This window comes from Saccopteryx leptura, chromosome 3 (genome assembly GCF_036850995.1).
Source record: "Saccopteryx leptura isolate mSacLep1 chromosome 3, mSacLep1_pri_phased_curated, whole genome shotgun sequence".
NCBI lineage: Eukaryota > Metazoa > Chordata > Mammalia > Chiroptera > Emballonuridae > Saccopteryx > Saccopteryx leptura.
Window position 1 is genome coordinate 67,522,215 of NC_089505.1, and position 26,740 is coordinate 67,548,954.

At 54.3% G+C, this 26,740-nt stretch overlaps 2 protein-coding genes across 2 annotated transcripts in view; both read left to right on the forward strand.

The window, feature by feature from the left end:
* Positions 1 to 164: 164 nt before the first annotated feature.
* On the forward strand, positions 165 to 6,623 carry PRRG2 (proline rich and Gla domain 2). The gene is made up of 7 exons (XM_066374005.1): positions 165 to 319; positions 966 to 1,069; positions 1,248 to 1,423; positions 1,944 to 1,983; positions 4,356 to 4,491; positions 5,520 to 5,675; positions 5,996 to 6,623. The coding sequence occupies exons 2-7, from the start codon at positions 979 to 981 to the stop codon at positions 6,012 to 6,014; spliced, it is 618 nt and encodes a 205-aa protein (XP_066230102.1). The 5' UTR covers positions 165 to 319; positions 966 to 978; the 3' UTR covers positions 6,015 to 6,623.
* A 607-nt stretch (positions 6,624 to 7,230) lies between these two features.
* Positions 7,231 to 26,740, forward strand: part of PRR12 (proline rich 12) — a 29,470-nt gene continuing 9,960 nt past the window's right edge. Inside the window, exons 1-9 of the mRNA XM_066374006.1 lie at positions 7,231 to 7,368; positions 8,946 to 9,058; positions 10,018 to 10,179; positions 10,264 to 13,565; positions 14,505 to 15,168; positions 17,032 to 17,429; positions 24,223 to 24,339; positions 24,488 to 24,621; positions 24,848 to 25,368. Of these exons, the coding sequence (XP_066230103.1) occupies positions 7,283 to 7,368; positions 8,946 to 9,058; positions 10,018 to 10,179; positions 10,264 to 13,565; positions 14,505 to 15,168; positions 17,032 to 17,429; positions 24,223 to 24,339; positions 24,488 to 24,621; positions 24,848 to 25,368 (5,497 nt within the window). The 5' untranslated portion in view covers positions 7,231 to 7,282. The remainder of the gene's footprint in view (positions 7,369 to 8,945; positions 9,059 to 10,017; positions 10,180 to 10,263; positions 13,566 to 14,504; positions 15,169 to 17,031; positions 17,430 to 24,222; positions 24,340 to 24,487; positions 24,622 to 24,847; positions 25,369 to 26,740) is intronic.

A 26,740-nucleotide genomic window follows, 5' to 3' on the forward strand; every position in this document is an offset into this window, starting at 1 on the left:
GGCGCCTACCCAGTTCCCTAAATACCCACGGTGTGGAAGATCCTATGGGGTTCTGGACCTTAGACCCTTCATCATAAGGTCCCTTTAAATACTTTGTCCCTTACCTGAGTCCCGCCCAGGACAGGTAGTCCCAAACTCCGCCCCCCCCCCCCCCCCCCCCCGCCTGAAGTCGCGACCGGGAAGAATTACAGGCAACAGGCGGGGGGAACCCCTCCTTTCTTTTCCCTCCCCTCTTCCCTACCCCTCTTCACAGCTGGCCGCAGCTGGCCTAGGAGGCCCCGATTAAAGAGGAGGGGACAGTACTCACAAGTCTGGGCAGGTAAGTGAATGTCTCTGGAGGCAGAGCCTGGCTTGGGGACCTTGGCGTCCTGGCTCCCTGCCCCTCTGGGTCCCAGAAATTCAGAGCCCCCAAGCCCAGAAGTCCAGGCCCCCTGGACCCAAGAATTTAGGCCCCTGTTCTTGCCTCTCCTGTAATCTTTTATCTCTGTTGCTGGATGTGGCAATGGGCATAGAGAGAGGAGTATATGTGGAAATTACCAGGGAGAAAGGAATCCTGAAGACCAGTGGACATGTTTGTGAGCACCTACTATGTGTCTAAACTGTACTCAGGGCTGCAAACAAAGGGGGAAAAAAGATAAGCTTCCTGCTCGTCTCTGGAGGCACACTGCCTTTGCTCAAATCCTGCTTCTGAATCGTGCAAACCATGCAACCTTGGGGAAGTTCTTTGACCTCTCTATGCCTCAGTTTCCTCATCAATAAAATGGTAATAATAATAGTGCTGTTGTGAAAATTAAACTGAGTTGAGATAGGTAAACTACCTCGAACAGTGTTTGGACCGGAATACAGGCTATGACAGTGTCTGCTATTACTATTATAATTCATGAGCTACAGAGTCCAGGCAGGGAGACCTTGCCTTATTCCTTAGGGGCTGAGGCACTTGTCATCTATATCACACCTTGTTCCAGGTGTCCACAAAATATGAGGAGCAGGGGCCACCCCTCTCTGCTGCTGCTATACCTGGGGTTGACCACCTGCCTGGACACCTCACCCAGTGGGGAGCAAGACCAAGGTGAGTATTTGGGGAAGAGCTGGTGTCCAGGCTCTGACATCCACCTTCCCTGACCCTGGAACCCTTGCCTCTATTCCCCTCCTACCATAGGGACCCATAGCTCCCCTTACCCTTATGTAAAGGTTCTTCCATGTGTCTAGTCCTCCATTTTTCTGTCCCTTGTGTCCTGTGGGCCCAGAGGTCTTCCTGGACTCCCCAGAGGCGCAGAGGTTCCTGGGAAGCCGCAGACGAATTCCTCGAGCCAATCACTGGGACCTGGAGCTGTTCACACCAGGGAACCTGGAAAGGGAATGTATCCAGGAGAAATGTTCCTGGGAAGAGGCCCGGGAGTACTTTGAGGACAATACTCAGACAGTGAGAGTCTGGGGGCCCTGAAATCCCTGTCTTCTCCAGGCCCTGGAGGGGTCCTGGCCCTCAACTATTTCTATCAAAAATTTGGGTGGGAGATCCTGGAGGGTTGGCTCAGTGGTAGAGCATAAGCCCGGTGTGTGGATGTCCAGGGTTCGATTCCCGGTCAGGGCACACAGGAGAAGCGCCCATCTGCTTCTCCTCCCCTACCCACTCTAGCTTCTCTCTCTCCTTTCTCCTCTCTTCCTGCAGCCATGGCTTGATTAGAGTGAGATGGCCCCAGGCGCTGAGGATAGCTCCATGGCCTCTGCCTTAGGCGCTAAAAAATGGTCCCTGATGGGCAGAGCATCGCCCCCTAGTGGGCTTTAGGGGTGGATACCGGTGGGGGTGCATGTGGGAGTCTGTCTCTACCTCCTCTCCTCTCACTAAATTAAAAAAAAATCTAGGTGGGCTGGTTTGGGCACAGGAGGATCTTCCAGTTAACAGCTGCCTTTCTACCTTCTCTACCCGACCCCCACCCCTCGAGGAGCGCTTTTGGGAGACATATACCTACAACGGCAAAGCAGGTGAGTGGGTCAGGGAGCAAGCCCTCTTGTTCCATGCAGCTAAGGCAGCCCCTTCCCATGGAGGCTGAACCAACACTCCCACCCCAAATTCTGTGATCCAAGTTCCTGGAGGTGGTTGTTAAAGCATCCTCTCTTGAGATAGAGCTGGAGCCTGAGGAACCCACCACACCTCATTCCAAGAGGTCCCATGTTCCCAGAAAGTAGGAAGTACGTGTGGAGAGAGGAGTTACAGCCTGGGGTCTATAAGGCCTCAGGCTCAGAGTTGCTGACCCACCTGAGACCCTCTTTGGAGTCCAGGGCCCCAGCCCCTTCTGCGGTTTGATTGCTAGGAGGGCTGTTCCCTAGCAACGCGGCTTGGCCAGGCCCCATTGTGTGCGGAAGTCTCTGTGTCCTCACCTGACCAGTCCACCCACCCTCAAACCCTCCTTTGAGTTCCACGACCCTGTCATGGCTGCAACCTTGCTTCTAAGGGGGGAGGGGCTGCTCCTTAGCAACAAGGCCTGGCCAGGCCGGACCAAGGAAGCCTGCCTGCAGCACTCACTACCTGGCTGGCTTCCCCTCCCCCACAGCCCCATCTTAGCCTGGCCTGGTTGCTAAGGAGGCCTTCTCCCTAGCAACCACACCTAGCCAGACTCAGGACCCAGGGCCTCCTGCCCACCAGAGGACCCCCCCTTCCAGGCACCAGACGCCCCACCCCCTGGTGGCTTGGTTGCTAGGGGTGGATGTACCTTAGCAACAGGCCCTAGGTCTGGGCTGGAGTCCTCCTCACATTGGAGCCCGGTTGCTAGGGGAGGTAACTGCGTTGCTACAGGCCTGTGGATGCCTGGTGGCTCCTTGATTCCACCTGAAACATGTCGTAGGGCCTGCCTTCTCAGTGCAGCTTTTTGCTAAGAGGACTAAAAGCCTGGGGTTTACTGTTTGAGGAAAGCCCCCACCCAGTGCTAAAGTTGGTCTCCCTAGCAGCAAAACCTAGGAAGACCTCAGGAAGCTGGAGTCCTCCCTGCACCCCTCCCCTACTTTTCCTCAGACGTGAAGCCTTGGATTATTAAAGGAGCTGAACCTTAGAAAACAGGCCACATGAGTTCTTTTTTTGTTTGTTTGTTTTTTTGTTGCGCATTGCGACACCTTAGTTGTTCATTGATTGCTTTCTCATATGTGCCTTGACCGTGGGCCTTCAGCAGACCGAATAACCCCTTGCTCGAGCCAGCAACCTTGGGTTCAAGCTGGTGAGCTTTTTGCTGAAGCCAGATGAGCCTGCGCTCAAACTGACAACCTCGAGGTCTCAAACCTGGGTCTTTCGCATCCCAGGCCGATGCTCTATCTACTGCGCCACTGCCTGGTCAGGTCACATGAGTTCTTGACACCCAGCAATCTATTGTTATTGGAGAAAGGTCCCTAAATACCTCCATTGGTAAATGAATTTTTTCTAGTCTTCTGGTAAATTCCAGAGCTTTCCTAGGAGTTCTGCTCTTCCTTCAGAGTTGAGACCCTGCCCCTCTGTAGCCTGCTTGGTAAATGGGAATGCATTTCAGAGGGGGCAGTGTTGCCATTTAAAATACAGGAACTGCCTGACCTGTGGTGGTGCAGTGGATAAAGCGTCAATCTGGAAACGCTGAGGTCGCCGGTTCAAAACCCTGGGCTTGCCTGGTCAAGGCACATATGGGAGTTGATGCTTCCAGCTCCTCCCTCCCTCCTCTCTCTCTCTCTCTCTCTCTCTCTCCCCTCTCTATAATGAATAAATAAAATCTTTGAAAAAAATTTAAAAAATAAAATACAGGAACCACCCCCACCCCCTTCCTGAGTTAAATTTCAAATACACATGAATAATTATTTTAGTATAAATATGTCCAGTTGAATATATGGGACATATTTATACCAAAAAGTTATTCATTGTGTATCTAAAAATTTGTGGGGTGTCATACATTATTTGTTAAATTTGGCAGTGCTCAGTGTGGGGGCCTTGAGAGCTGGCTACCTGATCTCCTTACCCTATCTGTAGTGTGTCACCTGCAATCTTAGCAGATGAATTATTTAGGAGGGTCTTGAACTATATGCTATGTCCAGTGAGGGGACCCTATCATCATGGGCATATAGCTTGCCGTATTTTCTAATACCAGATGAAGTTATCATAGGCCTTATAATGCACCTAATCTCATTTAATTTTTACCTGTCAGAGAGGGGTTATGGTCCCATTTTACAGATCAAGAAATGGAGGCTCAGAGAAATGAATTGCCTGACGTCACACAGCTAGGACGTGGACCCAGCTTTGCTTTGTTTCTTGACTGTATTTCTCCCTCAGGGGAAGGGCATTTGGACATTGGGGTGGGTGGCAGCCCTTTAGGCAATGCTTCTTCCCTGTACTTCCTCCTCAGGGCGTGGACGAGTAGACGTAGCAAGTCTGGTTGTAGGGCTGACATCCGCCATCCTGCTCATTGTGCTGGCCGGCCTGGGAGTTTTTTGGTATCTACACTGGCGACGAGGCCGAGGCCAACAGCTCAGTCCACAAGAGTAAGAGGGCTTCAGGGAGGAGGGGCTGGGGGGGGGGCTGGAAAGAAGGGTGAGCAGGGGACGGAGGGCCAACCAAAGGAGATGGACCAAGCCTGACCTGTGGTGGCGCAGTGGATAAAGCGTCGACCTGGAAATGCTGAGGTCGCCTGGGCTTGCCTGGTCAAGGCACATATGGGAGTCGATGCTTCCTGCTCCTCCCCCCTTCTCTCTCTCTGTCTCTCTCTCCTCTTCTCCCTCTCTGTCTCTCTCTCCTCTCTAAAAATAAATAAATAAAATTTAAAAAAAATAATAAATTCAAAGGAGATGGACCAAGAATTGGGGGTAGGTCATGCTGATGAAAGAACTGAGGAGATAAGTCATGTGAAGAGTGATTCTGTGAGATTGTTTCTAGTTGTGGCATCTGTCTTTTTCCTCAGTGTCTGGCACACAGTAGCAGCTCAATCAGTATTTGCTGCCTGTCTTTGCAGTACCAGGTTTCTGTGTGACTATCACTGTTAATATTGTATCTAGTGAAGCTGCAGACTGTGGTCTGTGGGTGTCTGTGGTATGTCAGTTTCCCTAGTACAGGGTGTAGCACGTTTGTGTGTGCCTGTAGAAGTTATCTAGGTGTGTCTTTCTTAGTGGCAGAGTCTAAGAAGGTACCTGGGCATCAGTCTTGGAAGTGGGGCTGGGGATAGTTAAGAATAGTTTTTTGTAATTGGGTATTTCTGTTGTGTCTGTTTCTGTGTGTGCCCACCAGCCTCTCTGGAGGGCTCTTTTTCTCCATTATTCTGTCTCTATCTGGAGTACCTGTGTGTCTGTGAATAAGAGTGTCTAGAAGCAGTTGTTGATTTCTGGGTCTGCCTGTTCTTGTCATTTTGAGGTACTTTTCTGCGTGTTAGATTGAAGGTGACCCTTTTCCTCCCTGTTTCATCTCCCTTCCACCGGTTTCCTACCATCCTCAGTCTCTGTCTTCCTAAATCGTCCCTCCTCCCAAATCTTTTTATGCTGTAGGTTTCCCCTGCTAATTGTGCACCTTCTGTCCCCAGGGCCGAGCTCGTCAGCCCTCTGAGTCCCCTGAGCTCTCCGGGCCCTGCTACCACCCCAACGCCTCTGCTGCCACCCCAACCCCCAGGCCTCCCCACCTATGAACAGGCTTTAGCGGCCTCTGGAGTGCACGATGCACCTCCTCCTCCCTACACCAGGTACCCGGCCAGGCTTCGGCCGGGGGGCGGGGCGCAGAGGGGAGGGCACTGCTGCAGGCGGGGCGTGGGCTCGAGGGCGGGATTTGGAATTTTAAGCTTATTATTCCCCGCGAGGTTTGAGCGCGGAGGCGGGGCCTTTTGCAATTGTCTGGGGGCGTGGCCCATAGTTGTGTGTGAAGCATTTGAAGAAGGTGGGTCTTGCGCCCAGAGGGTCTGGGATTGGCTAAGACACTTAGGGCGGGTCGGAATGGTTTGGTTGGGCGGGTGGAGAGGAAAAACAGCCGGGTCTTTGACTCTTCACTGTGCCCCTCCCCTTGCAGCCTCCGGAGGCCTCGCTGAAGAGCTGCTTCGGAGCCGGGGTTCCCCGAACCGTGCCCCAGATTCACACCGGATTCCGGAAGCCCCCAGGCCTCTTAAACTGCGAGGCTGAGCTGGGGGGTGGGAGGGTGGGTGGGAGTAGGGGTCGTCCAGCCCGAGGCCTACCCTGGCACACGTGTTTCCGCCGCGTACGAATACACGCATGTCCCCGGCGAGTGTTCCCGCGTTCCGGCACTCGCGGGCCCTCACGCTCTCTTGACCTTGGGGGTACTCGCTAGCCCCGTCCCCGGAGTAGGCTTGCCGTGGCAACTCGGACTTAGGCGCGCAGGCCGGGTATGCAGACTCTCATGTGAGGTTTGACACGGCCATCTCCCTCCAGTGCCACGGACCACACACGCGCGCAGCCCCACCGGTGCACACACATATCTTCGTGCGCTGCCTGTGCGCTGTACGGGAGTGCTTTGCAATCCAGGGAAGGAGTGGGGGGCATATTTGCAACCGTGCTCGTTGGGGGCAGCCTCGCATTGCACTCGGAGGATTAAAGTTGAGCTCTAACCCCTAAATAAAAGCCCTTTGGAAAAGAAACTAAGAGAAGTGAAACAATGCAAAAATAATAAACAACCGCGATCCCAGGCGCTCCTGCGTGTAGTAGAGTTGGTTTTCTGTACTAAGGTTGTGCCCTACACCCCCAGGCCCCGCTTGTGCAGTCTCTGGGTTTTCTTTTTTTTTTCACATTTGCACGGGATTGTGGGAGGAAGCGGAGCGCAGCCAGACACCCCGCCGCCCGCCCCCCCTTCCCTTCCCCCCTCCCCCAGCCGCCTTGTGCAAAGATGGCTGCACCGTGAGCGCAGCGGAGGAGGAGGCGGCGGCGGCGGCGGCGAGAGAGCGAGCACCCAGCGCCCGCACCCACCCCGGGGCCGCCCGGGACGCCCCCTCCTGAGCGCGCGTTCCCCCCTTCTCTCTTGCAAGCGCCAGGGCAAAGGCGGAGACAGCGGGGTCCCTCCTCCCCCCGTTTCCCTCAAGGGGGAACCCCCCTTCCCCCTCCTTGGCTGGGCGGCTGCACCCCCTCCCTAGCCCGCCCCTCTGTCCCTGTCCCCTCCCTCCCCCGCCCGGGCCTTCCCGGGCCTTCGGCGGCAGCAAAGAAAAAGAGAGAGAGAGAGAGAGAGAGAGAGAGAGAGAGAAGGGAGAAAAAGCAGTAGCGGAGGGAGCGGCGGCGGAGGAGAGCGCGCGCGCGCCCCCTCCCTCCCTCCCTCCCTCCCCCTCCCCCCAATTTCCACCGCGGCCAATTCATGGACAGGAACTACCCCAGCGCCGGCTTCGGGGACCCGCTCGGCGCCGGGGCGGGATGGAGTTACGAGAGGTCAGCGAAAGCTAGGTAAGGAGCCGAGGGTGGCCTGGAGGAAGGGACCAATGGGTGGGGGCTAAGCCCGGCTCGGCCCGGCCCGCCCGGCGACGCGTGCATCGCAAACTCCCCTCCGGTTTGCAAGGGAGCGGCCTTCCTCGGTTTGCAACAACGCCGCCGCCCCAGTTTGCAAATTGCAAACTCCGCCAAAGCCAGCTCCGGCATGCAAAGGGAGAGGTGCAGCGGGAAAATGGGGGTTCAAAACAATTTTGAACGTAAAGGCCTTGGGAAGGTGGGAGGGACTGGCGAAGCTAGGCCTGGATTTCCCCCCATCCTTGGATTGCTGGCTTGCTGACCCCTCCCCCCGCGCTCCAGGCTCTGCTCTTGCAAAGGTGGGAAGGAAAGGAGAATTAGAATGCAGACCTGGGGGGCGCGCCCCCCCTCCCAGGTCCCATTGTTTCCGGTTTGCGCGAGGCCGCGCCACTCGGCCCCCCCTCGAAATTCCGCGCGCAGAGTGGGCACGGGGCCCCGCCCCCTTCCTAAACTGGGGTTCCTTGTGTTTAAGAGGGGCTGTCTTGGTATCTGAGATACAACCCCTTTAACTCCCCACCCCCAAAGGCAGAAAATCCTAGTTGTTGGCAAGGAGTGGCGTGTTTGACCTCTTTGATTCTGGGCCATGGATTGGGGCCATTATTGCATGAGAATATTCGTTTGTGTGGTTGTGTGTGTGAGCGTGGACCCTGTGCATGTGTAGCGGGCAGTCTGTTCACCTGTGAATCTACCCTTACCTTCTATTTATTTGTGTCGCACCCTCACTCTTCACCTGCCCTGAACTACCTCCCCCCCCCCCACACACACACCTGGGTTTTCCAGTATGGCTGGGCATGACCACACGTGTGCTAGTTCCATGTGGGCCTCTTCGCTCTGTATCTTTCCTTCTCCACGGGTGAGTTGGATACCTTTTGGACACGTACTTGGCTTTGCATGGTCCCATGCATTTGAACCTCAACCCCAGGGGCTGGACGCTGTTCCTGTTCGCACTTGTATCTGGTCCTGTACTATCTCCTCCTTATCCTATATCTCTGCCATTTGGGGAACAATCTCCTCCTCCCGACTGCTTTGCACCACCACCCCAAGACGTCCAGGGCCTATATGTTCCTACGTGTCTGCAGAAGATGGGGGCGTCTATGCGCAACTCTGGGCTTGGCCCCAGGGTCTTGTGTCACCAGCGGGATGGGGGTCTCTGTGTGGTAGCAGGTCCACATTTTCAACGCAAAGCACAACTTGACTCTTCACCCTGTGTGTCTCATACTTGTGCATGTCTGTAAACGTGAGACTACTATTTGAGCCCTATTTATTGGAGCTCTAGGCTCCTCACTGCTGCTGGGGATTGAGTGGGGACCATTTCTATGGCGCTTTAGTTGGGCATCTCCATTCCCTTGTCTTCTCTACTTTTGGGTACAACGCTCCTTAGGATGGATAACCCCCATTTAGCTGAAAGAGTCCTCCCCTCTCCCCGCCAACTTCCCGGGGGATTTGCTGAATTCCCTTCTTCGAGGGCAGCTTGGGCAGTTTCGGAGGTTACTCTAACATCTCCTCCTTCCCCCCAGCTTGGTCTATGGCAGCTCCAGGACCTCGCACCCCGAGACGGACATCTTACACCGCCAGGCCTACGCGGCCCCCCACCCACTGCAAAGCTATGCCACCAACCACCACCCTGCAGGTACGGGCCCCTGTCCCGCCCTGCCTGGGCTGGCTCTCCCTCGGAGGTAGCTGATTGGCTGATAAAAGTTCCACCCCTCCTAATTGGCCTTGTCCTGCGTCCTGGCCCGCCCCTTTGTATCCTGCTTCTGATTGGTTGATCTGAGGCTGCTTTAATTTCATGCCGGATTCATTCGCCTGTCTCTGGCCCCGCCTCTTTCGTTCCAATTGGTCCCATCCCTACAGTCCCCAAATCCCACCTTCTCTTCCAGGCTTTTCCGCTTCTTCAGCCCACCCAATCACTTCTCTCTGGGTTTGCCCATTCTCTTGGCTCCTTGGTTCTCTGAATTCTTTCCTTCTGATTCCGATTTTTCCTGATTGGCTCTGATTCTATGGACCTTACCCTTTTTCCTGAGATTTGCCCACTATTCTCCCCAAGCGTCTCTGCCTTTAAGGCTTCTGATTGGCCCCCTCCTTTGATTCAATTACCCTCCTTCCTTGATGGACTAGTAGTGAGACTGTAGTCCAATTCGACTCTTGACCCTCTTGCTTGGCTCCTTTTTTCCTTCCCATCGTTTTTTTTCCCCCTGGATCCTCTCATTTTGACTCACCTCCTTTCGATTTGTCCTCTAGTTCTTCCCAGTGGCTCCAGCCATCCCATCCCTCACCCTTGCTGGAATTACCCAAATACACTGACTTCACCTCCTGCTCCCAACCATGAAGACTCCCTGCCCTTTTCCAGTCATTTACTTCACTTTTGGGTTTCCCTATTCCTTTGTCTACCTTTCTTTTCCTGGCTCCCTGCCCTTATGGTGGCATTGCACCCCATCTTGCTTGCTGTCTCCTTAGCTTGCCTCTGCCCACTTTGTCCCCTTTCCTTTCCTTCAGTCCCTTTCCCTGACCTAACTTGCCTTTGACCTCTTCTCTTTGAACCCTGCCCTATCCTTTACGGAGCTGACTCTATACCCTATTCCTGGCCAGGTCTCTCTGGACTCTTTGACACTGGCCTACACCACGCGGGCTCAGCAGGGCCCGACGCCTCCGTCATGAACCTCATCTCGGCCCTGGAATCCCGGGGCCCCCAGCCAGGTCCCTCTGCCTCCTCTCTCCTCTCCCAGTTCCGTAGTCCTTCCTGGCAAACAGGTAAGCCCATTGCCAACTCAAGAGGGCCAGGGTGGGACTGGCTTGTGGTCTGTCCTGACCTATGGTCTCCTCCGTCATCCCCAGCCATGCATACGCCAGGCCCCACGGAGCTCTTCATCTCAGGTGCCCTGCCGGGTTCCAGCACCTTTCCATCTTCCTCTGCCCTGTCCGCCTATCAGCACCCAGCTTCCTTCGGCAGCCGCCCCTTCCCAGTGCCCTCGTCCCTCAGCCTCCAGGACCCCCCATTTAGTCCCCCAGCTAATGGGCTCCTGTCCCCTCATGACGTGCTGCACCTGAAACCCTCGCAGGCACCCACGGTGCCCTCCTCGCTAGGCTTTGAGCGCCTGGCGGGGAGTGGTGTCCTGGGGCCCGCTGGTCTTGGCCCGGCCCAGACCCCTCCTTACCGCCCTGGCCCCCCAGACCCACCTCCACCTCCCCGACACCTCCCAACTCAGTTCAACCTGCTGGCTTCTTCTTCCGCTGCTGCCGCCGCTGAACAATCTTCCCCACAACTCTACAATTTCTCGGGTGCTGCCCCAGGCCCACCACCACCTGAGAGGGCCCTGCCCCGCCAGGACACCGTAATCAAGCACTACCAGCGGCCAGCCAGTGCCCAGCCCCCACCCCCACCACCACCAGCCCATGCCCTCCAGCACTACCTGAGCTGTGGGGGCAGCTATCCCTCCATGGGCCATCGGGCCAATCTGGCCTGCAGCCCTCTGGGTGGTGGAGAGCCTTCTCCAGGTGCTGGTGAGCCTAGTAAGGCTGGGCCCAGTGGAGCCACGGCTGGGTCATCAGGCCGGGCTGCAGGCCCCGAGGCATCTGGAGGAAGCGGGGCAGGTGGTGGCGGCGGAGGTTACCGCCCCATCATTCAGTCACCTGGTTACAAGACGGGCAAAGGCGGTTATGGAACAGCTGCAGGTGGTGCCAACAGGCCCCCACCACCTCGTTCAACTGCCACACCCAAATGCCAGAGCCTAGGTGGGCCAGCAGCAGCCTATGCCACTGGGAAGGCCTCTGGGGCTGGTGGGGCAGGAGGCCAGGCCTATTCTCCTGGTCAGCCCCAGGGGCTTTTAGGACCCCAGGCTTATGGGCAAGGGTTTGGAGGGGGTCAAGCACAGGACTTGAGCAAAGGCCCTAGCTACTCAGGGGGGCCTCCGCAGCCCCCCAGCGGCCCCCCACCTGGCCTAGCCACATGTCAGAGCTACTCCCCTGACCAGCTACAGGGGCAGCTATATGGGGTGCAGGGTGAGCCGTACCCAGGGCCAGCCGCCCACTCCCAGGGCCTACCCACGGCCAGCCCCTCCCTCAGCTATAGTACTGGCCATTCCCCAGCACTCTCAGGCCACGGAGGTGGCTGGGGTCCTAGCTCCTTGGGTGGCGGTGGAGAGGCCAGCCCTTCTCACATCATCCGCCCTCTGCAGTCGCCACCTGCCCCCGGTCGCCCACCTGGAGTCGGCTCTCCAGGAGCCCCTGGCAAATACCTGAGTTCAGTCCTGGCCTCAGCCCCATTCCTGGCACCCCCAGGAGCCGGTAGCTATGCAGCTGGGGGAGGTGGCTACAAAGGCAAGGGAGATGGCTCTGAGCTGCTGGCAGGCCCTGGGGGACCTCCCGCTGAGCGCACTGAGGACGAGGAATTCCTCATTCAGCACCTCCTACAGGCGCCCAGCCCCCCAAGGACCTCAGGGGCTGATGGCTTGGTGGGCGAAGACGGGGCCACAGATGCCTCCAAAGGACTAGGGGGGAGTGGCGGGGCCGGGGGTGCCCCCAGCACACCCTATGAGCTGGCCAAGGAAGATCCCCAGAGGTACCATCTGCAGAGTGTCATCCGTACCAGTGCCAGTCTCGATGAAGGTGCCACGGCGGCCCTGGAGCTAGGCCTGGGGAGGCTGAAGGAAAAGAAGAAAGGGCCAGAACGGGGTGGTGAGACCCCGGAGGGGCTGGCCACCTCAGTTGTCCACTATGGGGCTGGTGCCAAGGAGTTGGGGGCCTTTCTCCAAAAGAGTCCACCACCTCCTCCTCCCTCAGCCCAGCCTGCACAGCCCAATCCCCATGGCCTCCTCCTAGAGGCTGGGGGCCCTGACCTTCCATTGGTGCTGCCTCCTCCTCCCCCCCAGCTGCTTCCCTCAGTCCTCAGCCACACCCCCAGCCCCTCCTCCAGCACCCCCAAAGTCGGCGTTCATCTCCTTGAACCAGCCACCCGCGATGGGGCACCCCAGCCGCCCCCACCGCCTCCCCCACCACCACCCATGCCTCTCCAGCTTGAGGCCCATCTCCGCAGCCACGGGCTGGAGCCTGCCGCCCCCAGCCCCCGCCTGCGGCCAGAGGAGAGCCTGGAGCCACCAGGCGCCATGCAAGAATTGCTTGGGGCCCTGGAACCACTGCCTCCTGGGCCTGGTGACCCTGGTGTGGGCCCCCCTAACACTGAGGGCAAAGATCCCTCAGGTGCCTACCGTAGCCCCAGCCCACAAGGCACCAAGGCGCCCCGCTTCGTGCCACTCACCTCCATCTGCTTCCCTGACTCCTTGCTCCAAGATGAGGAGCGCAGCTTCTTCCCCACCATGGAGGAGATGTTTGGTGGTGGGGCAGCGGATGACTATGGCAAGGCTGGGCCCCCAGATGATGAAGGAGATCCCAAGGCAGGGACCGGGCCACCCCCCGGCCCCCCTGCTTATGACCCCTATGGACCTTACTGTCCAAGTCGGGCATCCGGAGCAGGGCCTGAGACGCCAGGCCTGGGTCTGGACCCCAACAAGCCGCCTGAGCTACCCTCCACAGTCAACGCTGAGCCTCTGGGCTTGATCCAGAGTGGGCCACACCAGGCGGCCCCACAGCCACCGCCACCACCACCACCACCACCTGCCTCAGAGCCCAAGGGAGGCCTGACCTCGCCCATCTTCTGCTCTACCAAGCCAAAGAAGCTGCTCAAGACATCCTCCTTCCATCTGCTGCGGCGCCGTGACCCTCCCTTCCAGACACCCAAGAAGCTGTATGCCCAGGAGTATGAATTTGAGGCAGACGAGGACAAGGCTGATGTGCCTGCTGACATCCGCCTCAATCCCCGGCGCCTTCCCGACCTGGTGTCCAGCTGCCGCTCTCGCCCAGCTCTCTCACCGCTGGGTGACATCGACTTCTGTCCACCCAACCCCGGCCCCGATGGCCCCCGGCGCCGTGGCCGCAAGCCCACCAAGGCCAAGCGCGATGGCCCACCCCGACCCCGGGGTAGGCCCAGGATCCGCCCGCTGGAGGTCCCCACTGTCACTGGGCCAGCCTCAGCCTCCACGCCCACAGATGGGGCCAAGAAACCCCGGGGTCGGGGCCGTGGCCGGGGCAGGAAGGCTGAAGAAGCAGGGGGAACCCGGCTGGAGCCCCTGAAGCCACTTAAGGTGAGGGCGAGTGGGGTCCCCATATCCGAGTCTTAAGAGGAGATAGAAAAGGGTCAGGGTCACATTTGAGGTTTTGGGGTTAGATGGGGGACATGGGTTAAATTTCCAAAATCTGTGAGGAGCCTAATCAGGGTTGGAGTTCCAGGATTCTACTGTCAGGGAGATCTGAGACTTGAAGCTTGGGTTCCAGAGGGAGGCAGGGGGTTGAGGCTTGGGTTCTGATTGAGGGTCCCAGACTTCTGGATCTTGGTGGGAGGAGGGTGTGGAGCCCTAGGTTCCTGGACTGTGTAAGGGGAGGTCAGGGAGTTAATAAAAGGATGGAATCACGTTCTGTCATTCTAGAATCAGAGAAGGGGTCTATGGACTTGAATTCTTGGATTCTACAGGCTGATAGTGTGGGGACTTGTTTTATTTTCATTTATTTTAGATTACAGTAAAATCCATATTTATTGAACCCTTAACTACATAAAAAAAAGAGTCTGTTAAGCCCTTTACACATATTGATTTACCAATTCTAACAGCAATATTATGATGTAGTTACTATTCCTTATTTTATAAGTAAAGAAACAAAGGTATAGAAAACTTTAAGTAATTTGCCCAAGGTCACAAAGCAAATGAGTATTAGATCTAGTAAGGCTGTTCTTAACTTAGAGATTTTCTCTCTCTCTCTCTCTCTCTCTCTCTCTCTCTTTTAAAATATTTTACTGGATTTATTGGGGTGACACTGGTTAATAAAATTATACAGGTTTTAGGTGTATAGTTCTAGAATATCACCTCTATTTTTGTATTGTGTGTTTACCACCCTAAGAGAGTCTGGGAATTTAAATTTCATTGTCTTGAGTATAGAGGAGGCTGGGGTTCAGGACTCCTGGGTCTGAGGGAAGAAGGGACTTGGGGTCTTACTCTTAAGCCTTGACTCCCCACTGCTCCCATATCTAGATCAAGCTGTCTGTGCCCAAGGCTGGCGAGGGTCTGGGAGCCTCAACAGGCGACACCATACCAGGGGCTGACCATAACAGCCTGGACTCCAGCCTGACTAGGAAGATCGAGGCAAAGATCAAGGAAGTTGAGGAGAAGCAGCCGGAGATGAAATCCGGCTTCATGGCCTCCTTCCTGGACTTCCTCAAGTCAGGCAAGCGCCACCCACCACTCTACCCGGCCGGCCTGACACCTCCACTCAGCCCCCCCAAGAGTGTGCCACCTTCTGTGCCCACCCGAGGCCTGCAGCCCCAGCCCCCCACTGCGCCCACCGTGCCACATCCCCCGCCCACTGGCGCTTTTGGGTTGGGAGGCGCGCTAGAGGCGGCTGAGAGCGAGGGGCTGGGGCTGGGCTGTCCTTCGCCCTGTAAGCGGTTGGACGAGGAGCTGAAACGGAACCTGGAGACGCTGCCCTCTTTCTCCTCGGATGAGGAAGACTCTGTCGCCAAGAACCGGGACCTACAGGAGAGCATCTCCTCAGCCATCTCTGCCCTCGATGACCCACCCCTCGCCGGGCCTAAGGACACCTCCACCCCGGACGGGCCTCCGTTGGCTACTGAGGCTGCAGTCCCAGGGCCACCCCCTCTCCCAGGGCTCCCCAGTGCCAGCAGCAGTGGCACACCTGGTGAGCTCTGGGAAGATGCTCCAGGGGCAGGGCAAGGATTTCCTGTGATTCTGAACACGGGGTACAGTTGTGCAGATGGCACCTTGTTTAAGAGACACTGTGTTAGATGATGTAGATTTGCATATTTATGGAGGTAACTCTCTGATGAGGGCAAACAAGTCTTTTGAGAAAGGGGTGTTTTTTCCTAATTGCCCACAGATGATAAGTGAACTAGTAGGGGCCCCAAAATGGGCACTGGGGAACTCTGGGGGACAGAGCAGGTTATATATAAGTGATGGGAACAGCTGGGTAATGGGGTACTCAGCAAGCTTCTAAAGTTGGCAGGGGCGCCAGGGCCTAAAAAGGGCTCTGGAGTCAGCAACGTGTGATAAGGGATAGAAGAGGGGGACTGAGAGACTTGGGAAGGGTTGTTTAGAATGAGATAGGAACATTGATTAGTCAGGTCTTTGGGGTGGGAAGGGGTATGGTTGGGTCTGGATAGGGTTCTGTCCCTAGAGAGGCTTTGGACAAAATTTAAGGGCCTTTGATGGGGGTTTGAAGAAGGGCATTTGGGCAGTTAATGAGGGGGTTTGAGGGCTCAGAGGGAATGTTACAAAAACCCAGGGTGAATTAGCATAAAGGAGAAGGGCATTGATTATTCTGAGAATGAAGGACTTGGGTGGAGGAAGATGAGACTAAACAGGAAATGAGGAGGGAATGATTTCAGAATCAGGAAGAATGGGAAGGGATAGGGATTAGAGCCAGGCAAGGGCACTGAGGCAGCAAAGCAGTATTCAGGATTAAAATGGGCATTAGGGTGAGAGCTGGGTTTCAGGAGTTCAGGGTACTGCCACAGCTGGGAACAGGCCTTGTAAAGGGACTCAGATGTGGCAAAGGGTTATGGGGACCTGAGTGGCGATGGGGGAAAAGAGGCTGTTGTCACAGGAGGGACATTTAGATTCAGAGACAAGAGGAGAGGTTCTAGTGATGGTGAATGGCATCTGGGAACTTGGAGGCATGTCAGTGCAGGGCAAGGAGGTTTGTAGGGACTAAGTGAGCAGGGGAGAGATAACGGGGAGGGGGGAAGACAGCTGAGAACCAAGGAGGGATATTTCTTGTTTTTAAATTTATTTTAGGCAGGGGAAGGCAGAGAGAGAGGGAAGCATTCATTTGTTCCATTTAGTTGTGCATTCGTTGGTTGCTTCCCTTATGTGTCCTGATCTGGGATTGAACTGGCAACCTTGGCCTTTCCATACGACACTCAGACGGACTGAGTCAACAGGCTAGGGCCAAGGAGGGGGTTTTAATGGGATAGGAGAGGACTCCTGACCATGGCCAGGGCTTGGGCAGAGCATTGAGCAATGGTATTGGAACACAACACCAAAAGACAGAGTCTTTGGAGGCTAGGAAAACATAGTAAGGAACAGAGCAGTATGTCTGGGTAGGAGGACTGATTGGAGAGAGAAATTAAAGGGATGTGGGCTTCATATGGGTTTCTGGGGACTGGGGTGTTGAAGGTCAGGGAGGGGTGGGACAGTATGGGATGGGATAGGTGAACTGGGTCAGACAGGAGCTGTGAAGGAGGAGCAAGGGCAACAGAAGAGTCATGAGAAGTGGAGATGAAGGGGTTTGGGGGCAGAGATGGTTGGTAGCTGAAGAACTCAGTTTCATCAGGAGGGATGCTGGGTACATCATGGGCTGGCTTGGCACCCACCTAGTCGAGGAGACTAGGAAAGGGCTGGGAGCACTTTTCACTGACAGCAGAAACTAGTACCACTGGAGACCTGAGGGACATAACCGGGATACTGATGGGCAGCAGGTTGAAGCTGTGGGAGGTGCGGGTGCAGTGGGTCCAGCCCTGACGCCCCTCTCACCCCCCCCCAGAACCCCCGCTGCTGGAGGAGAAGCCCCCGCCCTCTCCACCGCCTGCCCCAACGCCCCAGCCGCCACCCCCACCACCAGCCCTACCCTCACCACCCCCTTTGGTGGCCCCTGCCCCAGCCCCAGCCCCAGCTTCAGCATCCACCCCGCCTCCACCGGCCCTGCCTTCGCCACCGGCCCCACCGCCCCAGCCAGCCGCTGCCCCGCCAGAGGAGCCCGCGGCCCCGTCACCCGAGGACCCTGAGCTGCCCGACGCCCGGCCCCTGCACTTGGCCAAGAAGCAGGAGACGGCAGCCGTGTGCGGGGAGACAGACGAGGAAGCCGGCGAGAGCGGCGGGGAGGGCATCTTCCGTGAGCGAGATGAGTTTGTCATCCGCGCGGAGGACATACCTTCGCTCAAGGTGAGTCCCAGCATGCCCCGTGCTGCGTGCATGTGGTTGGTCATGAGTTGATGGGAGCGCCGGCTGGATGACAGGTGCAGGAATGGCCGAGACAGCTCCGTGGGTCTCTTCTGAGTCCACAGCCCAACAGGGCTGATGGAGATGGCCAGCTGGGACGGCGAGGAATACGCAGGCCTCTGAGATGTTTTGTGTGTGTTACCTTTAAATAAGATAAAATGGTTGTTAACCATTTATTGCAATCACCTTGGGTACTAAGGTTACAGTAGGATCACAGCAAGTGAGGGTCTGATTTGATTCTAATTTAATGGCACAAAACGTGAGGCAGACAGCTTTTATGACTTGTCCCCTAACGGTGAAAGCGTCGAACATTGACATAACATAGCTATACACACACACCACCTTTGAATGAGCTGGGAATACATCTTAAACATTTTATGCAGACCAGCCCATTCACTTCTTCCAGTTTCGCCACACCAGCAAACTCTAGCCTCCATGGGGCCAAATCCAGCTCGTTTCTTATTTCTATAAATAAAGTTTTATTGGCACTTAGCCACACCCACTCATTTAGTATCATCTGTGGCTGATTTCTCCATGCAATGGCAGAGTGGGGTAGTTTCAGCTGAGCCTAGCTGGCCTACAGAGCCGAAAATATTACCTGTCTGCCCCGTCTCAGAAAGTTGTCTGGCCTCTGCTGTACTTGGTTCCTTGGACAAGTAGAATTGGCTCAGAGGATTAACATCAGTGCTTGACTAAGGTAGGTGACATTAGATGCAGGTATAGTACTTTTCAAAGGCCATGAGGCAGAACAAATGCTCGGTAGGTCAGCAAGCCATTAGCACCTTGATAGTGACACCATAAGCCAAGGCCATTCTCCATATTAGTCAGTGTCACTGACTGGGTACTGACTAATGAGCAGGAACTATGTTCAGCCCTTGATGTATATGCTACCACATTTAACATTTGATCTTAGGTGTTGTTTCTTCTAAAATACAGATGGAGAAATTGTGGGGCAAACAATTTTATTATTATTATTACTATTATTTTAGTGCGTGAGACAGACAGACAGGAAAGGAGAGAGATGAGAAGCATCAACTCATAGTTGTGGCACCTTAGTTGTTCATTGATTGCTTTCTCATATGTGCCTTGACCAGGGGGTCTCCAGCAGAGCCAGTGACCTTTTGCTTAAGCCAGCAACCTTGGGCTCAAGCCAGTGACCATGGGATCATTTGGATGATCCCATGGCTCAGGGTTTCAAATCTGGGACCTCAGCGCCCTATGTTGATGCTCTATCTAATGCATCCCCACCGGTCAGGCTTCCTACATTATTTTTAACCTATTTTATTGTGGGAAAAATAGAGCAGATACCATAATGGGACTGTATATACCCACTACCCAGCTTCTGCCATCAGTACCTCCTGGCGGGTTCTGCTTCCTTTCCACTTGGGCACATACTGCCCCCTGCCCCACCCCATCCACCCAAACATATCCTTTCACCCCATTATATTTTTTTAATTGTTATTTATTGGTTTTAGTCAGAGAGGACGGGAGGCAGACAGACAGGAACATCAAGCTTTGCCTGTATGTGCCCTGATGGCAACAAACCGGCAACCTCTGTGCTTCGGGATGATGCTCTAACCAACCGAGCGCTCCAGCCAGGGCTTTCTTTCACACATATTTTATCAACCTTTTAGCTTCAAATTTGATACATACAACAAAAGAACAGTCATAAGAGATTTGTAAATTATAAAGCAAAACGCACTTATGTCCCACCACTGCCCAGCCAGTTACCAGAACATTCCTAATGCTTAGAGTCTCTGGTGTCCCTCCCTGGCCAGTCCTCCTGCATCCCCCACAGTCACACTCACTCTCATAGTGTCCTCTGTATACTATTGCATTTTACGACTTCTGAGGCTTATTTGGCCAGTCAGCCTGGGACAAAAGAGGAAGACATTGAAAAAACCACCAATGGTAGGAACTGGACAGGATTTGGGGCATGTCACAGTCAGAATTTAGCTTGATGTTTTTTTTCCTTTAATTGTGATAACCTATGCATACCACGAAGTTGATCTTTTGTTTTGTTTTTTGGGGTTTTTTTTTTGTATTTTTCCAAAGTTAGAAGTGGGGAGGGAGTCAGACAGACTTCCGCATGAGCCCGACCGGGATCCACCTTGCTTGCCCACCATGGGGTGATGCTCTGCCCATCTGGGGCGTTGCTCCATCGCAATCAGAGCCATTCTAACACCTGAGGAAGAGGCCATGGAGCCATCCTCAGTGCTCGGGCCAACTTTGCTCCATGGAGCCTTGGCTATGGGAGAGGAAGAGAGAGACAGAGAGAAAGGAGAGGGGGAGGGGTGGAGAAGCAGATGGGCACTTCTTCTGTGTGCCCTGCCAGAGAATCGAACCTGGGACTTCCACACGCCAGGCTGATGCTCTACCACTGAGCCAACCAGCCAGGGCTGAAGTTGATCGTTTTAACCATTAAGTATATTCACGTTGTTGTGAATAACTGTCTCCAAGTTTTATTTTTATAATCACCTTCTTTTATAGGGATTACTATCCCCATTTTATAGAAAATGAAACTGAGGCGCAGAGTGCTAAAGGAGCCTTTCCAGGCCTTTCACAACTGGGACCTGCATGCAGCTGTGCTGTCCCCTGGGCGCCTGTGCTCTCAGCACCAGATTTAGCCATTCTTTGTATAATTCTAACAAATACGGATGATGACAGCAGCTAGTGTTGCTGGGCGCCCAGCCCTAGGCCATATAAACAGGACTGTGGGGCAGAGAATGTGTCTCCCAATTTACAGATGAGGAAGTTCATGATGAGAGAGAGGGCATCATTTGGCTGGTGACTGCCGAGCTGGGATTGGAGCCAAAGCCATCTGAAACCACCTCCCAGCTGGCATTGGGCACGGGATGGGACCGGGCAGGGACTCAGATGCTTAAAATACAACATGAATGTGCGTTGTAATGAGGGATGCACAGCCCCAGGACTGAGCCACCAGTGCAGATGTTGCACACTCAGTCGTGTAACTGGAGTGAGGGCAGGCTGGCGGCATGGTTGAGAGCCCAGCTTTAGCCTTAACATGACAGGTGCAAATCTATGGCTCTTCTGAGTTAGACTGGTGTTGAACTTTCCTGAACCTCAGTTTCCTCATCTGTAAAATGAGGCTGGTCATATTGATACCTCCTTCCTGCAGTATGAGGACACGGACATTGTGGCTCATCCAGTGCTGTGACCATGGGTAACATTCTGAGGTGTCCTATAAGCTCTGTCTCTGTTATTCACTTGGAGATCTTGCGCAAATCTCTGATTCAGAGCTTGGCCAAGTTTTTTTTATAGGCCAGATGGCAAATATTTTTGGTTTTGCAAACCACTTAGGGTCTCTGTCACATTCCTTTTTTTTTTTTCTTTTTTACAACTTTTTAAAAATGTAGAAACCATTCTTAACTCTTACATCTATGAAAATGGACCATGGGCCATAATTTTTTCCTAGAACAATGGCAGTCTAATAGAAATATCATGAGTCATATTCATCACTGAAATGTTCTTGGGTCCATATTTTGAAAAGTTAAAAGATAGATGAGGCCCTGGTCAGTTGGCTCAGTGGTAGAGCGTTGGCCTGGCGTGCAGGAGTCCTGGGTTCGATTCCCGGCCAGGGCACACAGGAGAAGCGCCCATCTGCTTCTCCACCCCTCCCTCTCTCCTTCCTCTCTGTCTCTCTCTTCCCCTCCCACAGCCGAGGCTCCATTGGAGCAAAGTTGGCCCGGGCACTGAGGATGGCTCTGTGGCCTCTGCCTCAGGTGCTAGAGTGGCTCTGGTCACAACAGAGCGACGCCCTGGATGGGCAGAGCATCGCCCCTGGTGGGCATGCCGGGTGGATCCTGGTCGGGCTCATGCGGGAGTCTGTCTGACTGCCTCTCCATTTCTGTCTTCGGAAAAATTAAAAAAAAAAAAAAAAGATAGGTGAGAGGCATTGGCTGGTTGGCTCACCAATAGAGCGTCAGCCTGGCATGCAGGAGTCCCGGGTTCAATTCCCAGCCAGAGCACACAGGAGAAGCGCCCATCTGCTTCTCCCCCCCTCCCTCTCTCCTTCCTCTCTGTCTCTCTCTTCCCCTCCCGCAGCCAAGGCTCCATTGGAGCAAAGTTGGCCCCGGGAGCTGAGGATGGCTCTATGGCCTCTGCCTCAGGTGCTGAAATGGCTCCAGCTGCTATGGAGCAATGCTCCGGATAGGCCGAGCATCGCTCCCTGGTAGGCATGCCAGGTGGATCCAGGTTGGGCGCATGTGGGAGTCTGTCTGACTGCCTCCCTGCTTCTTACTTTGGAAAAATACAAAAAAAGGAAGAGCTTCTTGGATGGAGAAAAGTGTGGGAAGGGCAGTCCAGCCAGAGAGAACAGTAGGCAGAGCCCCTGTGGTGATGGAAAGTATCACATGTTTGTGATGTGCAAGGATACGGGAGTTGAGTGGCTGGACCGTGAGTGCCGAGGCTGGGGTCAGTGGGTTGCTCAGCTTCTGCTTAGGGCCCCTGGTCTGCAGGGAGGCAGCTGGGAGGTGTCCGGTTCTGATGACAGTCTGTCTAATGTGTCATTTAGTTCTGTAACAGCGACTCTCCTGTGAATGGACCCTACAGCTTTCTCCTTAACTCCAGGCTGCGTGCTTCTAGCTTATTCAGATCCTGCTGCTTATAGCCCTTGTCTCAGATTGTCACAGTTTAAATTCCCAGAAGAGAATATGATTGGTTAAGCTCAACATTTGGGGGCTGTGGGTGGGACAGCTTCGCTTATAGGTGGAAGTGGGTGTTGTTGGTGATAGGACTGATGTGAGGAGAGGCACGAAGGACATGGCTTTGGGACTAACTGGCACCTGTTGAGGGGCCGGCAAGAATTATTGCTAGGTGATTGGGTTAGGTGACTGGGGGTACAGTGGGGATATTGGGAGGAACAGTGGTTTTGGGGAAGACATCGAGTCCAGTTGGAATGTGGTGAATCCAGGGACCTGGGTTCAGCTAGGAATTAACCATCTGCTTAGAAAAGACAGGCAGTGGGAGGAGAGAGGAGGGGTGGTTTCTTCTCTCTGGGGGTGAGAGGGGATACACTGATGGATTTCTGAAAGGTTTTTGATGACTAGAACAGGGCACATCATAGTCACACTGAGAGGGCAAGACACCCCTGGGAGGGACCCAGCATATGCAAAAACCTGGAGTTCAGAAAGCAGGGTCGGGGGGCTTGTCTGCTGAGCTTTGAGGGGTCCACACGGCCTGCTGGGCCAGGGGCAGGTAAAGGTAGAGGAAGCCACAGCAAAGTCTCTCTATGCCAGCCTGTGGAATCTGCGTTGGAGGCCTTGGAAGGTTTTGGAGCAGGGCAAGATTTAAATAGACATTTTGGTCCTCAAGCTTCTGAGCTGGCTCCCTGAGAAACCAGGAGAGAGGACTGAGAACTGTGGTATCCTGGGAGAAAGCACTTTAGGTCGGGATGCCTACATCCCTATTTCATCCTGCCTCACTCTTGTATGAATCTCAGGCAAGAGCCTTTCTGGATTTTCATCAGGTTATTGTAACCCCTGCTTTGTGTTCCCCTGTTTGGTTTGAGAGATATGAAAAATCGTGAATGTGAGAGCAGTTGACCCAAAATCAAGAGTAGATAGCCAGTGCTTGGCACGTAGGCTGTAGTGTTACCTCTGCTGCCAGTGGCAGACATTAGTAATCGAACCCAGCACTCACTCCTGTGCCTAGCATATTGCTTAGGGTAGCCATGATCAATCAAATGGAGTTATCGTCTGAATGCTGTTGTATTGCTTGATTGTGGAGTCTTTAAATGCAGGAACTGCCCCTCATTCATCTCTAGGTTATCACAATGCATGTTTCCCTCTGTGTTCTTACTCTTTATGTATTGGTGCCTGTCACTTGCTCCCTTCTAGAGGCACAGGTATAACACACTTCCCTGGCAATCCCTGCTCATCCCTCAGTCCCCTCATGAAAAGACATGTGGTCCTTCCAGGACTCATGGATTCAGGTTGAGTTCAGGGTCCTTCTAGGCTTCAGGGGCACCACTATTAACACCTCTATTGCCTATGCTGTTATTTTGGGGGCCTGTGTCTGGCTTCCCTGCTGCTCCTCGTTCCCCAAGGTCAGATGCTGGGTCTGACTCACATCCATCCTTTTTTGTGCCCAGTCAGGCTCACCAGCTTCAGCGTGTGGGTAAGGGTCTGAGGGTGTCAGGGAGTGGGGATGGGAGAGCCTTTCTACCACCCTGTCCTGCACAGCTCGGATAGGCTGATGAAATAAATGGTCTCTGGTAACCTATCACCAGTCTGTTCTCTATAGAAGCTGCAGCCTTGCCCTGCTTTGCTTATTTGCTTGTCTATCTTGTTACCTCTGTAATGAAGACCCTATAGAAGGTTTTGTTATTCTCGCTCACGGCTGTACCCCAGGGCTGAACACTGTCTAGAAAACAGTGGGTGGGTGCTCGGGTTTTGCCATTATATCGAGTCACGTGGGAAGCTGGTACCATCGCACAGTAAAGCTATAATGACTAAAGCCTTGTAAGCCAAGAATGAATGGCTGGATCGAGAGTATTGGATAAGCCATAGAAGGACAGGGCCAGACTCCAACTGTGTCCCCAGGGCTGAGGACATCACAAGGCCAAAAGATATGTCATTTGGATGATCATTGATCCTTATTGACCACAATGGTTTTTCTCTGAGGGGGTATTGAAGGAGGTCAGAGGGCCAGGAATGGGGGGACAAGGCACAGGAATGGGGGCTGACCCTGCTGGACTCGCTGTGACCCTCCTCAGCTGGCATTGCAGACGGGCCGTGAGCCCCCACCCATCTGGCGTGTCCAGAAGGCCCTGCTGCAGAAATTCACCCCGGAGATCAAGGACGGGCAGCGACAGTTCTGTGCCACCAGTAATGTAAGCCTATACCCAGCAGTGAGGACCCGGATCCTGGGGGTGCTGTTCGGCTGCCATGGTGGCCCATGGTGGGGTGGGAATCCTGGGTGTCCAGCTGCCTGGATGGGGTGAGTGAAGGGATTCTGCTTGTGCCTCTTTCCCTCCATAGTATTTGGGGTATTTTGGGGATGCGAAAAACCGGTACCAGCGCCTTTATGTTAAGTTTCTGGAAAACGTCAACAAGAAGGATTACGTGCGGGTCTGTGCTCGGAAACCCTGGCACCGGCCCCCAGCACCTGTCAGGTACCACGGGGCCTAGGGGACAGATGGCAGACAGGGCAAACAGGCAAGGGGATGGGATATGCAACAGAGGAAATAGATTCAGGGGGAGGGGACAGGGACTCAGAGAGAGAGGAAACATCACCTCAGCGAGGGGAAAGATGGTGCTATGCTTAGAGCTAGGCAGGGGGGTCCCAAGGAGGAGGATTTGGGTTTCTCAGGGTCTGCTGACTTCTGTGTTCCCTTCCAGACGCTCCGGGCAGGCCAAGGGCCCCGCCTCTGCGGGAGGCAGCTCTGCACCTCCCCCCAAGACCCCAGCACCACCTCCTAAGCCTGAGACCCCCGACAAGATGACATCTGAGAAGCTCCCAGAGCAGACGCCCGAGATGGTTGTGCCTGAGCCCCCTGCCCCTGAGAAGCCATCCACACCTCGGCCTGTCGAGAAGGAAAAGGAGAAAGAAAAGGAGAAGGAAAAGGAGAAGGAAAAGGAGAAGGAAAAGGAGAAGGAGCGGGTGACGCGTGGGGAGCGGCCTCTGCGTGGGGAGCGGGGCACCAGTGGGCGGCAGGCTCGGCCGGAGCGGAGCCTCAACACGGGACAGCCCACTGCCTCCCGGCTGCCCAAGGCCCGGCCCACCAAGGTGAAGGCTGAGCCGCCCCCCAAGAAAAGGAAGAAGTGGCTGAAGGAGGTGGCAGGCAACACCTCGGCAGGCGGGGGCCCAGCAGGCAGCTCCTCCGACTCAGAGTCATCCCCCGGAGCGCCCAGCGAGGATGGTGAGGCCCTTGGCAGCCACCAGGCTGGTGGGGAGACTTGGGGAGGTGACTCCTAGGCCTTCAGAAGGAGCCATGGGTGAGGGCTGTCCAGAGGATTCCAGGGAGCAAGACATTCACAATAATGTGAATTAAAAATACTAGCAATAGCTAACAACTGTGTGGCACCTAACTACATGATAGGCTGTCTAAGTTTTTTGTTTTTTTTTAATTTATTGATTTTACAGAGAGAGAGAGAGAGAGAGAGAGAGAGAGAAACATCAATTTGTTGCCCTACTTGTCTTGTTTATGCATTCATTGGTTGATTCTTGTATGTGCCCTAACCAGGGATTGAACCTGCAACCGTTGCATGTCAGGACAATGCTCTAATCAACTGAGCTATACTCTTCCAGGGCATGTCTTCTAAACTCTTTTCGTATGTTGATTTGCATAATTTTTATAGCAGTCCTAGAGGTAGATACTAATATACTGCTCAAAAATTAGGAAATGTTTCAAAATGAATATAAAGTGATAAAAAGAAGCATTTGATTTTTTTTATTAAACAAAAACATCAGACAAGCAAACAAGTAAAAGAAAGTTGTTCGATTACGCAAATGAGATGCAAAACCATCTTTTATTTCATTGGTGAAAATGCACTATACAAAAGGCTGAAAGTAGCCCTGGCCGGTTGGCTCAGCAGTAGAGCGTCGGAGGACCCGGGTTCGATTCCCGGCCAGGGCACACAGGAGAAGCGCCCATTTGCTTCTCCACCCCTCCGCTGCGCCTTCCTCTCTGTCTCTCTCTTCCCCTCCCGCAGCGAAGGCTCCATTGGAGCAAAGATGGCCCGGGCGCTGGGGATGGCTCTGTGGCCTCTGCCTCAGGTGCTAGAGTGGCTCTGGTCACAACAGAGCGACACCCTGGATGGGCAGAGCATCGCCCCCTGGTGGGCAGAGCGTCGCCCCTGGTGGGCGTGCCGGGTGGATCCCGGTCGGGCGCATGCGGGAGTCTGTCTGACTGTCTCTCCCTGTTTCCAGCTTCAGAAAAATGCAAAAAAAAAAAAAAAAAAAAAGGCTGAAAGTATTGATTGGAGTATCTGCAGGTTCCCTGATCCCCTCATTTTTGTGAGCAGTGTATTATCTTCATATACAGATTAGGAAACTGAGGCCCCAAGAATATAACACCACTGGGATGTGGTGTCTCACCCGAGTTGGAATGTGGCCAGCGGAGCCTTGGGCTTCATCCTTCAGCGCTGCACTGTTTTATATCAGAATAGGTAGACTCTGGGGGCTAAGGGACCAGCACTGATCCTGAAGGCCCAGAGATAGTGGTGTGACTTTCTGAGTGCCTCCAGAAAAGAGGCATCACCTTTTTGTGCCTTAGTGACCTCACCTGTAAA